Source organism: Sphaeramia orbicularis, chromosome 6, assembly GCF_902148855.1.
Source record: "Sphaeramia orbicularis chromosome 6, fSphaOr1.1, whole genome shotgun sequence".
In the NCBI taxonomy this organism is placed as follows: Eukaryota; Metazoa; Chordata; class Actinopteri; order Kurtiformes; family Apogonidae; genus Sphaeramia; species Sphaeramia orbicularis.
The window spans coordinates 51,529,300-51,546,002 of NC_043962.1; the positions used below are offsets into that span (position 1 = coordinate 51,529,300).

The 16,703-nt window shown below is 39.3% G+C and overlaps 1 protein-coding gene across 2 annotated transcripts in view; it reads left to right on the plus strand.

Annotated features, from left to right (window-relative positions):
* Positions 1 to 16,703, plus strand: part of cttnbp2 (cortactin binding protein 2) — a 290,602-nt gene that overhangs the window by 266,173 nt on the left and 7,726 nt on the right. For both annotated transcript variants that reach the window (XR_003935538.1, XM_030135577.1), the window contains exons 15-19: positions 4,400 to 4,564; positions 5,688 to 5,860; positions 15,307 to 15,485; positions 15,584 to 15,819; positions 15,904 to 16,095. Coding sequence is in view for 1 of the 2 variants with exons in the window: in XM_030135577.1 (XP_029991437.1) it covers positions 4,400 to 4,564; positions 5,688 to 5,860; positions 15,307 to 15,485; positions 15,584 to 15,819; positions 15,904 to 16,095 (945 nt within the window). In the remaining variant the exon portion in view is untranslated. The remainder of the gene's footprint in view (positions 1 to 4,399; positions 4,565 to 5,687; positions 5,861 to 15,306; positions 15,486 to 15,583; positions 15,820 to 15,903; positions 16,096 to 16,703) is intronic.

Sequence of the window (16,703 nt, forward strand, 5' to 3'; positions counted from 1 at the left end):
GCCGAGCCGAGTCAAGCTTGTTCCACATAGTGGAAACGCAGCATTAGTGAGAGGGGCCTGTAGCTAGTGGCTTGAGTTGGGTCCTTATCTGGTTTGAGTAATAAGGTTATAGCTGCTGTGTTCATATGGGGTGGAATCTGTGAGGTGTTCTTGATTTCAGTTACTGTGCGGATGAAAAGTGGGGATAATAGAGACCAAAACTGTTCATAAAATTCAGGAGGATAACCATCGGGACCGGGGGCTTTGTTATTTGGCATCAGAAGGAGGGCTTTGTGTAGGTCTAGCAATGATAGTGGCGAGTCTAAGAAGTTTACCATGTCTGGGGGAAGTTGCGGTAGATTAATGGTTCTGAAGATTGCTTGTATTTCGGTTGGGTTGGGTTCACTTTCTGAAGAATATAAGTTTTCATAAAATAACCGGAATGTATTATTGATTTCATGTTGGCCGTGTGTGAATTGATTTCCTGAGGTCTGTATTGATGCTATGATTGATTTATCTTTTTTTCGCTGCAGTAAGTTTGAAAGGTACTTAGCAGATATGTTATTTTTTTCCACAAGCTCATACTTAAGTTGTTGTAAAATGAAGTTGTTTTTTTCCGGTAGGATTTTATCTAGTTGCAACTGGACATTTTTTATTTCATTTGCGTTGTCTTCTGTGTTTTCTGATGGGATTTGGATTTTTTCTTGTAGTTGTTGCTCTAATTTTGTTTGGTTTTTCTTTTTATAGCTGGAGTATGAGATCATTTTCCCTCTTATGTATACTTTGGCTGTTTCCCATAATGTTATTGCTGTGGTCTCCAGGGAATCACTCAGCTCCATGAAGGATGCCCACTCTCTCTCTATCATCTAAATGAACATTGGATCTTTAAGAAGAGAGGTGTTAAGATGCCATCTAAAAGAGGGTTTGGTATTGGATTGAAACTGAGGTGTGAGGCTAACTGGTGCATGATCGCTGATGGAGATGGGGTGAATTTTGGTGTCTTTTAGATTTGATAGAAGAGTATTACTCAAAAGTATATAGTCAATTCGTGAGGAGGAGTTGTGTACCTGTGAAAAATGTGTGTATTGTTTTGTGTATGGATGTGACACTCTCCAACCATCACCAAGCCCGAATTTCTGCATGTATTGTTTTATTATGTCAGTGGAGTGCCAGTGTCTGTTACTTCCAGTGGTGTGTGAACGGTCAAGGTTTGGGTCTAATACTGTATTAAAATCTCCTGCTAAAATTATTTTGGATGTTTCATTAATTTTTGAAAATGTGTTATGAAAGAAAGATGGATTGTCATTATTAGGTCCATATATGTTAATTATTGTCATGTTGTGATTGGATAGGTTGCCATTGATGATAACATAACGCCCCTCCGGATCAGTTATGGTTGAGAGGTGTTTGTATAGTAGTCTGTTATGTATTAAAATTGATACTCCTCGCTGTCTGCTATTAAAGGTGGATGAGTATATGTTAGTGAAATCTTTAGATTGTCGATGGTTTAAATCTGTATTTGCTAAGTGTGTTTCTTGTAGAAAGCATATGTCCGGTTTTAATTGATGAATATAGTTAAAGATTTTGTTTCTTTTTGTTTGTGTCCTAATGCCACGCACATTCCATGTGACAAGTGTTAATGAATTTTGTGTTGGTGTGTGCATGTGTTTGTGTGATATGGGATGAAATAAGCGTGACCAGGACAGGAAGATGAGTTAACTAAGATAGAACAGATAAACCAGTTAGAATGTACATTACAAAAAAAGAGTGATATTGAGATAAAGTAATCGGGGGGATTAGGGGAACAGGGAAGAATGGGGTTATAGTCCATGTTCAGGAGGGGTGGCGTTGATAGAAGACTGGAGCAGTAATGTGTCCATGTTGCCAAAAAAAAGTAACAAAACAAAAAATAATAATAATAATAATAATTTCTTCCGATAAATGGCTGTAGGCCTGGGAGATAGACGTCTGATTCAAATTTGAGCTAAATCGGTGATTGTATGACCGAACTGAAGCAAGATTTGTAAAGGCAAATTTCTGAAAAAACTTTGCAAACTTTGCGACCTTGCACAAAAACGGTAAAACTGATCCCCTCCTGATCACCTCCAGCCTTCATCATCCTCAAGAGAAATAAATGCATAGAGAAAACAAAAAATGAGACAAATCAAAGAGATGTGGATTAGCAAAGGACTCATACTATCCCAGGATGCCTCTCGTGGCACATTCACCAAAAGATTTGTGAGAAGTCAGTTTTAAGAGGAGCACAGAGAATTTTAGATGATCCATCCCACAAGCTTTTACATTGGGTAGAAGATTTTCTTCAGTAGATGATGTGCTGGTCTTCACTAAATCCTAAGCAACATCATCAGTTATTTATTGCTTTAGCTTTATTTCAATTCAGTTCAATTCAATTTTATTTGTATAGCCCAATATCACAACAAGGTTATCTCAAAGGGCTTTACAGAGTCAGCTGGATGTAAACATCAACAGTCAAATAAACAGCAAGAAAATGAGTAATGTCCAGGGCATCCCCCGTCCTTAGACCCTCCTTCTCGGTAAGGAAAAACTCAAAACCCAGTGGGAAAAGGGAGAACCACAGTGAAGGAGAGATCCACTCCCATGGATGGACAGGCTATAGATGCACCAGGACTGATGGACGTCCATTTGCAGATGTAGTTCCAGTCTGCAAGGATGCAGTAGGGTGGACACATGAGGAGTCCATCCCGCTGGATGAGACAGGCAGGGGCGAGGAGGCCCATCCACAGTGGTGAGGCCGAGGATGTCCATCCAGACAGGTGGGGGAGGGGGTCAGGACACAGGTCAGGGCAGGACACAGATGGGTCACCGTAGATCCTGTCGTCATTGGCTCCCAAGCGGCTACAGCTGAAAAAGTAGCCACTCCCCTGGAGGGGAGGGGGAAAGGGGACACTGGGTGAATAGTAATGCACAGACTAAGTTGGCAAAATATTAGAAAATATAAGTACAGACAAAAGTGGTACGTAGAACCAGAAACATGTGATAGGACTCAGTGCCTGTACTTCCCCCAGCATTATTGCTCCTAGGGCAGCTTAGACTGAACTGTGGGTTCAGTCTGGTTTTAACTAGCCTGACCAAAAGCTTTTTCAACAGGAATGTTTTCAGCCTGACCTTAAATGTAGAGACTGCATTGGCCTCTTTAATGTTAGCTGAAAGGTGATTCCATAAAACAGGAGCTTGGTAACTAAAGGCTCTAGCTCCTACTGTACTTTTACAGACCCTGGGAACTACCAGTAGACCTGCATTCTGAGAGCGAAGGGTTCTGTTGGGATGGTACGGCACCAGAGCATCTCTGAGATAAGAGGGGCCCATACCATTAATGGTCTTGTATGTAAGAAGGAGGATTTATTTAATTATGTTTGCTTTTATTTACTGATGCCTTTATAATTGATTGTTAGTTTTGTTTTTTGTTTTTTTTATCTATTCACTTGTATATATTGATTGTTGCTGTTTCATGGTAATTTATATACACATCACTACTGAACCCAAAACATAGTTTATCATATTGTAGCCTATTGTTTTATAGATTACCAGAGGTCCACAGGTTATTAGTCCTGTGTGAATAGGACAAAAGTCAGTAATTCTACTTGAAAAGTCTAAAATTAACCATTGGTGGCTGTTGCAGCCACATTCTGCTGATTCTGATGGTTGGTAAAACATTCTGGTATGGACTGAAGACTCAGCTGAAATCCTCTGAGGAAGACAAAGTCAGAGTTCTAAAGAGAGTAGACTGGATATAGGAGAATACCCATGGTCTGAATGGAGTCAGGATCAGTTCCATGTTCCTCACAGTCTTAACTCTGAGCTTTCAAGGCACAAGTTGATACCATGTGTAAAAAGGCAAATCAGCAGACAATCTTAGAAAATGAAGGAATTTTAATGTCAACCAGACTTTATAGAGAATGTTTTATTGTTCTATTGATAGCATTATTACCTTTTCTTTCATGTGTTGGTATGGAGCCTTCTCTGTTAAAAGACTAGACTGCAGACTGTTGTTAAGCTGTTTCGCAAATTTGCCAACATTAATCTAAATGACCTCCACAATCTGCACAGGGCTCAGACCCTGAAGTGAGCTGAGCAGATCCTAGCCGACCCCAACCACCCTCTCAACTCTGAGTTCAAGCTGCTCCCATCAGGTTGAAGGTTTAGTCTTCCTAAATATAGGACAAACAGACCTAAAAACTCCTTCATCCCAACAGCCACTGGTCTTTAAAACAGCATTTTATATTTTTATTAGTGTATTTATGAATTGTTTGAACCGTGTCTCACAAATGCTATTGTGTGGTGTGTTTTTGTCCATGTTCTAATGTACTGCTGGCTGCACAGAGAATTGCCCCTCTGAGATAATTAAGATTCTTGATCTTGATATAACTGTGCTTCTCAGGTTTCCTGGTGCCAGGGATCAGTATCCCGGGCAGCTGTAGTGGTCGCTGTGTGGTGGTTCTACTAGAGGGATTGGAGAAGGCGGCGTCCCTGTTGGGGCTGCTGGGAGATCTCTGTCATAGTCTGGACAACAGAGGCACCTCCTCCACCATGGTTGTGAACAATGGTACTTAAATTGGAAGTCACACCATAACACTTGTGAAATATCTAGACCATTCAGAGATTTTTCTATTCACTACATTTATCTGAAGGCTTTAGACTACATTCAGACAGCAAGTCTTAATGCACAATGGGCTCTATGCACAGCCCCACTACTTCCTCAACTTCAGGTGGGTCCTTTGTTTCTTGTCTTTCATTATTGGACACACTGATTAATCCAGGTGTGTCTGCTACTTGTTGGGACAACTGTTTGATTAGGCACACCTGGATTAATCAGTGTGTCCGATAATGAAAGACAGGAAATAAAGGAGCCGCCTGAAGTTCAGGAAGTAGTGGGGTTGTGCATAGAGCCCATTTGGATTTTTTGGTGAAATCCAGTTTTTTGTGTGCTTGTTCAGATTACACATTAAATGCGACTTCTATCAGTCTTGAGTATGAATTGAATGCAGCCCTGTAGTGACCCGCATGCGCAAAAGAGGTCCTGATGTAATACATGACCACACAGGCATACACTGTATTCATGGAAGTAAATACATTTTTCCCGCCGCTCCTCTTCCTGTGGCGCAGAATTGTGACATTTGTCACATTTCAATGACATAAAGGATAGAAGGACCTGGCCATTCAGACTAAAGTCACATTGCAAAATATCAGATACATATTGGATTTAGGACCACATATGAAAGTGTCCCGGGTTGGATTTGGAAAATTTGGATTTGTGCTGTTAGAACTGTCTTTAACAGACTTTTACAGGTCACATATTGGCAAAAAAAAAAAAAAAAATGGCTTTGGGCCACATTTGCCTGCAGTCTGAATGTAGCTTTAGTCACTAGTTGCTTAAAATTAGTTTTTTTTTTAATGTGTATGTCAAGCTCATAAAATATTGAGTTTGATTGACCAAATATTAACTAGAAACAATAATTTCATAAAATATTTTGCACTCTTTCGTAAAATAACATTTTTTTTAAAAGTCACGGTTCCCTCTTTTGCAGTGTGTGATTTTTTTTGCTTTTTTCCTTTCATTTAGACATTTAGGTTGACCATTTACAAATTTTTATAATTTTTTTACAAACTTTTCTAGCACCATCTGATTTCTACTTCCTCTGAGTTCTAACAATGCTCATATCCTTCAGGTCCTCACCACATTCAGGGGGGCAGCTTTCTGATTGCCACACTATCCAGGTCCCGCCTCCAAGGCTCAGAGCTCCGCCTCCAGCAGCATTTCCGCTGGGTGACTCTTCGCTGGGATAAGGAGCCACTGCATGGCCTGCTGGGAAGGCACCTCCGCCGTAAACTGCTGCAGAAGGTTAGAGAGAACAAAAATATTTGACAAGAAATTGTGTTATAATTTTGAATGTTTTTGACTCTGACGTTAAATCAGGTTCATCATATTTTCTTGCTCAGCTAATTTATCCAGAATATTTACCTATTGGTTCCTGAACCAGTTTGTCTCATTTTCCTTCCTCACAGTGAGAGTTAAAAAATGTTAAAAGACACGAACTAGATGATGCACTAGTGCACTGAATAGGCCCTTTTCCACTGCAGGAACTTTGAGCATTACCCTGAACTTTGAGAAACTGTGGTGCGTTTTCATCTAAATTACCCAGGTAAAAATCTTTCCCTCGCCCCCAAACTTTCCCTGAAGAAGTTCCTGGTAGGGAGGTAGCACTTTTCAGATTACCCTGAATTATTGAGGGGCGGGGCTGTGTGCTGGAGAACGCTGATTGGTGGACTACACATGCAGCATTCTGCATTCCGTTCACCTACCATTAAACCACTGTGCAACAACAAACTCTTTTGTTTATTTCATTTCCACAAGGTTCGTCTTTTGATAATTAGGAAAATGGACCCAAAAGAAGCTACAAGTGGATGGAGGTCCAGGCTCTTTTGAGCATATTTGCTAAGGAGGAAATTTAGAGGGACTTTAAATCAATGATGCAAAACAATCGAGGATATGTAAAATTAGCCAACAAGCTAGTAGAGCTAAATGTCAGGTACATGCTGAAACAAATACGAGAAAAGCTGAAGAAACTTAAGCAGGATTATAAGAAACTCAAAGACCACATCAGCCACAGTGGATTTGACTACCGAACAATCAAATGGTATGACCACCTCGGCTGGCTGTCCTGGACATGCTTGTTTAGACACCTGACCAGAGGCCTGAACCTTTCACAGATGTTTATTTCCCTTTTAATGTCAAGGCACCTTGCTTTTTGCACCTTTTGTTTTGTATTTCAATTTTTAATTAAAGCTGCAAGCAGCATTGGGCGGGACCTTGCACCACGCGTTGCGCCTCTCCCGTGTTCCGCCTCCCATGACCATCAACACCTCAGCTCCACTCACACCACACCATCCCGATACCAGCTCCCACCCTTTTGTGTCTGTCCTCCTTACATCCCTACAGAACACCAGCGACCCTCTGTTGAAACCATCATCACTTTTTAATGAGGCTTTTATTTTGAAAACCCTACTGTGCATATGTGCATTTGTATGTGTATAAGAGAGACAGAATCAGTTTGAAAAATGAATTGAGGGACTTCCGGTGGCGTCATGATAAGAGCAACAGGTTAGGTGCGAGGCTCCGTCCAAAAAAAGTTAGAAATCTGTGACAACAGCTAGTATTTAAAGGACTTTCGATTAAAAATTATCTTTGCAACAAGATGGCATCATCCTTCAAAAACAAAGGAATACGGTAACTAGAAAAATAATAGACGAAAGTTCGCCGAGCACGGATAGTGCTAGTTTGGATGCTACTAGCCACAAGAGCCAAACAGCGTGTGATTCAGAGATGTTGCTGATAGAAGAAATGAGAAAACTCTGTGAGGAAAATTCTCATGGACACAAACAAACTACACAGACCCTTGAACACTTGGAAAAGGTGGTGAAAGATATTAAGGAGCAGCTGGGCGACCATCAACGAAGGATTTGCAAATCAGAGGGCAGAGTGGGGGAGGCCGAAGTTATGGAGGCAAGGCAGCATTGTGTGTTACGGTACTTGCTACAACGCGATAAACAACTCACAGCTGCTTGTGACAATTTGCAAAACAGATTGAGAAGGAATAATCTTCGAATATTCCAAATACCAGAGGGAAGCGAGCAGGGAGATGTGGGTGCATTTGTTAAAGATCTGTTGCCTAAAGTGCTGAGGCTGCCACCGAACTTGGACATTAAAATTGAAAGAGCACACCGCTCACTCCAGATCCGACCCAACGGCTCCCCCCAGATCAATCATCGTAAGGTTCCTAGATGCAACAGTGAAAGATGCCATTTTGCAGCAAGCATGGAGCCAAGGACAAGTAATGTTTCGAGATAAGAGGATATTCTTTGAACAAGATTACTCTTCTGAGCTACAGCAGAAGCGAGCCAAGGTTTATGCTGTCATCAAGCAGCTAAAGCAAAAAGGCATGCAGGCGAAGTGCCTTTATCCAGCGCGAGTGAAGCTCAAGATGGACTCAGGAGAAAAAATATTCTCCACACTGACAAGCACCGTGGATACTTTGAGAAAGTTGGATGTCCAGGCTCAGTGTGGGGAGAAGGAGCACATTGAGGAACGACTGACTGTAGGATGGAATGTCAACACGAAGAAGAAGAGAAATGCCATGCTGAATGCAGCTGACCTGAAGGGCAGGATGGAAGAGGAAGAGGATGGTTAGTTTCAACAAGGTATATAACCCGAACTATTTCAGTGTGGTTTTGATTTGATCTGCTGGACTTATTTAGTAGATATAGATAAAAAAGCAAAAAACAAAAAACTGGACACCGAAGACTATTAAAGTTTGATAATATAAGTTTCTTGTTGTCACAAAGCATATAAAAAGACGGAGGATTTTTTATGTTTATATGAGCGATTTACACTCACCAAGACCTTTTTTACATACTAGCGTAAACACTGGTCATCTTTGCACATTGTGTGCTGTTTACCACAGAGGGACAAGGTCACCACTCTCTGGCCCAATATCACCGGGGGTCAGACATAATAACTGTTTGTCTGACTGGAATTATGGAAGTTCTGTTCTATGTTCTTGCTGTTCAAAATGTTTTTTGTTTGTTTCATCTGGGACAAGTAGATTTCAGTTGGTTTTGTTTTATACATCTGTAGACTATATTTTTTATTTCTTTTGCCAAATAGACACTAATGAATGTACAGGGTGTTACTCCATGAAGCAATTTAAATACAATAATAATTAATTTGGTCACTTATAACATAAAAGGCATAAACAATCCAATTAAAAGAAAAAAAGATACTGGGACAGTTGAAGAAAATGGACTGCTCCATAGCCTTGTTGCAAGAAACACACCTTAATGATGTAGAACACCAAAAACTGAAAAGAGAATGGGTAGATCAAGTTTACAGTAGCCGTTATGGGAAACACAAAAAAAGAGGGGTAGCAATATTTTTTAGTAAATCTGTATTTTTTCACTGTGAAAAAGTATATCAGGACAAAGAAGGTCGCTATGTTATGGTAGTAGGGACAGTTGCTGGACTTAAAACTACTATTTTAAATGCTTTTGCACCTAATGAAGACTGCCCACATTTCTTTAAAAAGGTCGCACATCTAATAGCAGACAATGGGGAGGGCATTCTTCACATGGGCAGGGACTTGAATTGCGTATTGAACAACAGACTTTATAAATTACCAACATCTTCAAAACCTCAAAACAGAATGTCTCAAAGTTTATTTAATATGATGAAGGAACTAGGGTTAGTAGATGCATGGCGCCACCTTCATCCAAATGAAAGAGATTTCACTTTTATGTCACAAGTGCATGGGAGTTACTCAAGGTTAGATCATTTCTTACTGTCAAAAAAGGACATATACCGTGTGAAAAACTGTATAATTGAATCAATAACAATTTCAGATCACAGCCCAGTTACAATGACAGTGGACTTTGGGACGGAGCCATGTATGAAGTACTGGAGAATTAATGCCTCACTGTTAGCAGATGTTAAAATAAGAGAAGAAATAAGGTTAGGTCTACTTGAGTACTTTGAATTGAATGATAATGGAATGGTCTCGCCTTCCGTTCTGTGGGATGCTGGAAAAGCTACAATAAGGGGAAAAATAATATCCATTGGATCAAGAATAAAGAAAGACAGACTTAAAAAACAACTAGAAATTGAAACTGAAATTAAGAGATTAGAAAATGAACATAAACAATATGGAAGACAAGAAGCACTTGATAAACTTAAAGAAAACAGATCCAAACTAGATGACATTCTAACATATAAGGCAGAAGGTGCTCTCAGATTCATAGATAGAAAATATTACAAATATGGAAATAAGGCCAGTAGATTGTTATCATTTCAGCTACAGAAAGCACAGGCTAGTCGCATAATTCCTAAAATTAAACAACCTAATTCCAATAAGGTAGAAACTAGTCTAAAAACAATAGCTAAGACATTTGCTAAATTCTATGAACAATTATATAAAGGTCAAATCCAAGAACCAAATTCTGACAAAATGCAGTGTTTCTTTAAAAATCTTAAGTTGGGCAAACTGACTCCTGATGAAGCCTCTGTGTTAGTCGAGCCAATTACCGAGAAAGAGGTGAGGGCAACAATTGCAAAATTAAAAAATAATAAGTCACCCGGAGTTGATGGATTTGCAGGAGAATATTACAAAGTGTTTGTTAGCAATCTAACTCCTATATTGTGCAAGTTATACAATTATGTGTTAAACTCAGGAAACCCACCTGAATCATGGTCAGAGGTAAGTATCACAGTCTTGTATAAAGACGGAAAAGACCCATTGCGGTGCTCAAGTTATCATCCTATAAGCCTTTTTTGCGTGGACTATAAAATATTAACATCTATATTAGTAACTAGAATTCAAAAATACATTAAAAAATTCATAAACCCAGATCAGACGGGTTTCATTTTGGGCCGCCATGGGGCAAATAATATAAGAAGAGTATTAAACCTTCAGTCACTTATGGCCAAAAATTCACAAACACCAATGCTTCTCAGCTTAGATGCTGAGAAAGCATTTGATAGCATAGATTGGAAATTTTTAGAGCAAACATTAATTGAAATGGGCTAAGGACAAAAATTTGTTAGTTGGTTTCAACTGTTATATAAAAAACCTAAATCCAGAATACGAGTTAATGGGCATTGTTCTGAGTTCTTCGACTTAGAGAGAGGAGTAAGGCAAGGGGATTCACTTTCCCCCATCCTTTTTGTTCTTAGTATTGAACCTCTTGCACAAGCCATACGACAAGATGTCCAGATCGAAGGGATATAGGACGGAAGTGGAAGAACTCATAAAATCTCCCTTTTAACAGACGACGTCTTACTTTTCATAAAACATCCACTTACTTCAATACCAAGACTCATGCAAAGTCTGAAAGACTATGGAGGTATCTCTGGATATGAAATTAATCACAACAAATCAGAGGCAATGATGATATCAGGTACATGGCCACACCAACTTAATGAAACAACATCATTTCATTGGTCTAAACAAGGATTTAGGTACTTGGGGATTACTATAACACCTGAGGTCACAAAACTTTTTGATGCAAATTATAATAAACTTCTTAAACAAATAAGAAATGACCTCAACCGGTGGGAGGTCCTCCCCCTATCTCTGTTTGGCAGAGTTGAAACAGTGAAGATGAATTTACTTCCTCTTCTTCTGTTTTTATTCCAGTCGCTACCCATCAGAGTACCAGTGTCTATCTTTAAGATGCTAAACAAATTAATTTCTCAATTTATATGGCAACATAAGAGACCCAGAATTATATTTAAAACACTTTATTTGTCTAAAGGTAAGGGTGGTTTGGCCTTACCAAACTTAAAGTTTTACTATTGGGCAGTTCAACTTGTAGCGATTGTGACTTGGATCAGCGGAGATGGGGAGACAAAGTGGGCTCAAATAGAACAGGGTGAAGTTAAAGGTGTCCAGTTATCGGTTTTACCTTTTATGGATCCAAAACATGTCAATAAATTAAAGATTGGAATTGGATTGGCAAGATTAGAATGGGTAAAACAGTTGATAAAAGTTTGGACAGAGGTAAAAAAAATCTGAAAGATAATGGATTGATCTCTCGACCCATGCCCATAGTAGGTAATCCAGACTTTCCACCCTCGATTGGGGATTATGGGTTTAAGGGATGGGCAGCTAAAGGTCTAAAAATTCTCAATCAATTATTTGAAGAAACGCACCTAAAGTCCTTTTCACAACTTCAAGAACAGTTTGAGCTCCCCACAAAAGATTTTTATAGATACCTACAAATCAGACACTATATTACAAATCATAAAGAGAATGAGAGAATTAGGAGAACACCAAATGCTATAGAACAATATTTTATTACAATTTCAGAAAAGGATTTCTAGCGGGCAAACATATCTCTCATCTCTATGAAAGACTCTCATCAGATACCTTTCAAAATACCTATGATATCAAAGAAAAATGGGAATTGGAATCAAATACTGTTATAGAAGACGACTTGTGGGACAAATTATGTAATATTATTCATAAAGGCATCAATAGTTAGCAGTGGAGGGAATTTGATTGGAAACTCAAGACCAGATTTTTTCATACTCCTTTGGTTATATCTTATTTTGTCAAGGATCCATCTACAGCTTTATGCTGGAGAAATTGTGCTAAAACAGGTGACCATACACACGTATTTTGGGACTGTCCGAGCTTACTGGAAAAATATCAAAGAAGAAATTGAAAGAATTGTAAAAAGAGAAGTCCCTTCAAATGTTTTGTTCTATTTACTTGGAGTCATACCGGTCAATGATTTTAATGCAGAGCAGAGATATATTTTACATATTTTACTATTGATTGCTAAAAAAATAGTAACAGTAAGTTGGAAGAGTGTCAAATCACCAACGGTAATAGAATGGAAACAAAGACTGAAACAAGTGTACACTATGGAAAGAATGACTGCATCATTACAAATGAAAATGGATCTTTTTAAGCGGAGATGGCACATGGTCGAAGACTATTTGTATAATTAAACTTTTTGGGTTGTTGATGAGAATTGCTCTTATAAGCCCTGACATGAGGTGTTTTGTATTTATATAGATGTGTGCATATGTATACAAATATATGAATATTTCGATATTTGGCAGTGTATCTATAGATGTAGTATAATATTTATAACAATAATAATACTATGTGGTGTAATTTATTTTTTTTATTTATGTCTAGTCTCAGATGTTTTCTTCTGTTTTATATTGTGCAAAAATCTAAATAAGTAAAAAAAAAAAAAAAAAGAAAGAATTGAAATTGCACGAATAATTGAGCATAAAAGTGATGATTTACCACATTTAAGGCTATTATTTTGGAGAAACCCTGTTGTGTGTGCGTGTGTGTCTGTGAGAAAGTAATTTTTAATGAAGAAACATTGCACAAACAGTTGAGCGTTTGGTCATAAAAATGAAAAGAAGTTATTTAATGGTCATTATTTATTATTTTTCATAAGGCTTTTATTTTGAAAAAAATGTACCGTATGTATTTTTTCCACTGTGTGCAACTTGTCACATACCCACAATGAAATGCAGCAAACCTCTGTTTATGAATATAAAGGGGGAAAAAAGTCAGCTCCACCTGAGGATCAAACCCTGGTCCTCTGTGTGACAGTCCAAAGCATTATCCACCACCCTAACCAGTCACATTACTATTGACTGATTATTGGGTGTTATAACAGAGAGGCCAATCTGTCAGAGTGAAAGTAAAAGTACTCTTGAAACAAATCACAATTATTCCATAACTGTAGGTCCTATGTCAAAAATTCTTTTACTTTTGGATTCTGCAGACTTGTGAACATTTTATGATGTATAACTTGTATGAAAAAAAGTTGGAAATGAATAAGCAGTAATCGCAGGAAAGTAGAGTCACTTTGAAAGGTAGATTGCCAACTTCTTGTTGGAGTTAGCTCATGGGTGTCAGTGTATGATTTGTCGGGCTCAATCAGATCAACATTTTGGTGTTTGTTTCATGTGTCTGTGACATTCCTACTGGCCGCTAGGGCAGTTTCTGTGTGTTTTTTAGTACATAGATGGCGCTACAGAGTCCATTTTGGCACCCCAGGGGTTAATTTTGATATTGTCTCAAACATTTTACCAGCCATGACATGTCTGCCAACTTTGGTGAGTTTTGGAGCATGTTAAGGGGGTCAAATGACAGTTTAAAAGTGGAAAAAGTATAAAAACAAACAAATTGTAATAAATCCATAACCGTACATCCTATCTCAAATATTTTTGCATGTGAGAGTTGTGGTGAGTCCCCTGAACGTATGGATATATAACATGTGGGGAAAAAGTCCAAAGTGAAAAATTACTTCCAGACATCGCAATTTTCCGGGCTTATTAAAAAAAAAAAAAAAAAAAAAAAAAAAACTAAGGCAGTTCTGAAAAAGTTGTGAAACCCCGTTTTTGAGAAGGGTTCAGTCTATTTTCTGGTGCCATTTAGAAGTCAATATGACAAACGGTGTCAGATGAGTTAGCTTTAAAAAGTTTATTTTGAAAGGCATATTGTGAACTTCCTGTTGGAGTCAGGTCATGAGTGTCAATGTATCATTTGTAGTGCTTCATCCAACAAACATTTTGGCACTGGTTCCATGTCTGTATGACATTCCTACTGGCCACTAGGGCTGTTGCTGTTTTTTTCTACATAGGTGGCGCTAGAGAGCATATTTTGGCACCTATGGGGTACATTTTTACATTTTATCAAGTTTTTCGCCAGGCCTGACATGCGTGCCAAATTTGGTGAGTTTTTGAGCATGGTTAGGGAGTCAAATTCCAGTTTAAAATGACGTCGGAAGGATAATAATAAAAAACGAACGAAAAACAATAGGGTCTTGCTTCAAGGCAAGGCCTCTCACTCAGTGAGTGAGAGGGCCTCACCTTTCTGCTTGGTCCCTAATTAAAAAAATGTTTAACCTGGTATTGTCTGTTCATTTACAAGGCATCAAAACATAAGTAGAGTATAAGTACTTTTGTAAGTAATATGCAGTAGAATTAAATGCAGGCATTTGAGTAAATTTGTATGACTTTAGGGTTGAACTTTGACTATATTTATAAAACTATAGAAATGAAAAAAGACCATCCATCACACTTAAATTGGACGTGATTTAGTTTAATGACTGAGAGGTTGAAAATACATGTTCCACCATGTGTTCTAAATATGTTACCTAAAGGCAGAATATACAGCATAAACAAAATGAGCCCGAGGACCGACCCTTGCGGTACGCCATAAATAACTTTAGAACATGGTGATGATTGTTGGTTTACATTGACAAACTGGTACTTATTCGACAAGTAGGATTTAAACCAGCAGAGGGCTGCTCCTCTAATGCCTATGTCCCATTCTAATCTCTGCAGTAAGATGCTGTGCCAATTGTGCGATTCAGATCGCATGGCTTTATTCGTGATGTAGTAAAACATGAGAACAACTTGGGCGTATGGTGTCGCACAAACAATGATACTTGCTTTTTGGTTGCTGTTTACAGTGTCATCATGCTTTTTGGGCCTTCAGCTCCTTCGTAGCGTCACCTACTGGACTGGAGGTGTAGTGCAGTTTCTTTTGCTGCTCCCCTGTATGATCAGCCCGATCATTAGAATGATTTGAATAAATTACCCTGAACTTTGGGGTGCGATGGAAACGCAAAGCACACAGATTACTAGGAATTCTTTTACCTAGGCAAATAAGTTCCTGGTAATGAAAGTTCCTGGTATTTTGATAGAAAAGGGTCTGTTGTCTTTTTATTTCCTTACTGTCTTTTTTAATCATTCTCCAGGTGGGTTCGGATGTCTGGCCACCTGATGGCATCCTGGAACACTCGGTTTTGTGGGTAAACCAGGTGTGGCAGCAGCTCAATGCCTGTCTATCCCGTCTGGGTACCCATGAGGCTTTACTGGGCCCACAGTTCTTTTTGTCCTGCCCTGTGATTCCAAACAACACCCAGGCCATAGTCAGGCAAGTTTGTGTGTCTGCAGTGACTACCGATAGTTGTGTCTGTCACTTAAAAGATTGTTCATTTAATGTGCGTTGTTTTGTCTCTGTGTTGTGTTCAGGTGGCTATCTCGGCTCTGGAATGCTGTAGTCGTCCCCCGTGTCGAAGAAGCCATCCTCTCCCGGGTAACTGCCAAATACCCCTCCTCCTCCACTTCCTCATCATCATTGTTGTCGTCACAACAACTGTCTCCGAGCAACTGTGGCCTGAGCGTTGGGCAGCAGGCTGTGGTAAAAGCAGCCCTCAGCATCCTGGTCAACAAGGCAGTCCTGCAGGGCTGCCCGCTGCCCCGTCATGGTAACCTACACCCTGTGGTCTATAATCTGTCATGTCCACAGCACATAATGACAGTGGAGTGACATCTGTGTTCCTGGTCCTCAGAGATCGACCGTTACCTGCTGGAGTTCCGAGGTGGGACCTTCCCCCTGTCTGCCATTGGCTCGTACAGAGGGAGCAGTGCTGGAGGGGCCAGGAAGGGACGAGAAGGCAGCAAGCTGAGGCGGTCCAATACCAGCCCTCGGAAGAAGGGAACCCCTACCACTAGCTGGAGCTGTGGAGGGTCATTCAGAGAAGGTGAGACTGGTTTAGATAGAGACTAGCATCCAACATGACAGAAAAACACGGGGAAGTAGAGGACACTCAAGATAAAGAAATCAGACATTTGAGAATGAAATTGTAACATTATGAGAAGGAAATGAAATAAGGAAATCATGTAGTATCAAATAACTGTTGTATCACATCTGCAACTGGGAAGTTGGACAAATCTACTAACATTACTCCTAATGTTTAACGTTTATGTTGACTTTTAGTCAAAACTTTCTCCATATGTTACATCTGGATTTGATTGGAACTATGGAACTAAGACCTCTTTCAGATAAGTAGGTGCCTGTCCACGGAGGGTTTTGTAAGTGAGGAGGAATATTTTAATCTTTGTCCAAGCTTCTACAGGGAGCCAGTGCAGTGAAGCCATCACAGGAGAAATATAGTTTCTGATACTGGTTCTAGTCAGTACATGGACAACAGCATTCTGGATTAACTGAAGGGTGTTTAAAGACTTTTTGAGAAAAGCGAAGTACAATAATCTAGTCTTGACGTAATAAGTGCATTGATTAATTTTTCTGCATCATTCTGTGTGCCTGATATGCCTGATTTTAGCAGTTTTTTGCGGTGAAGAATGACAG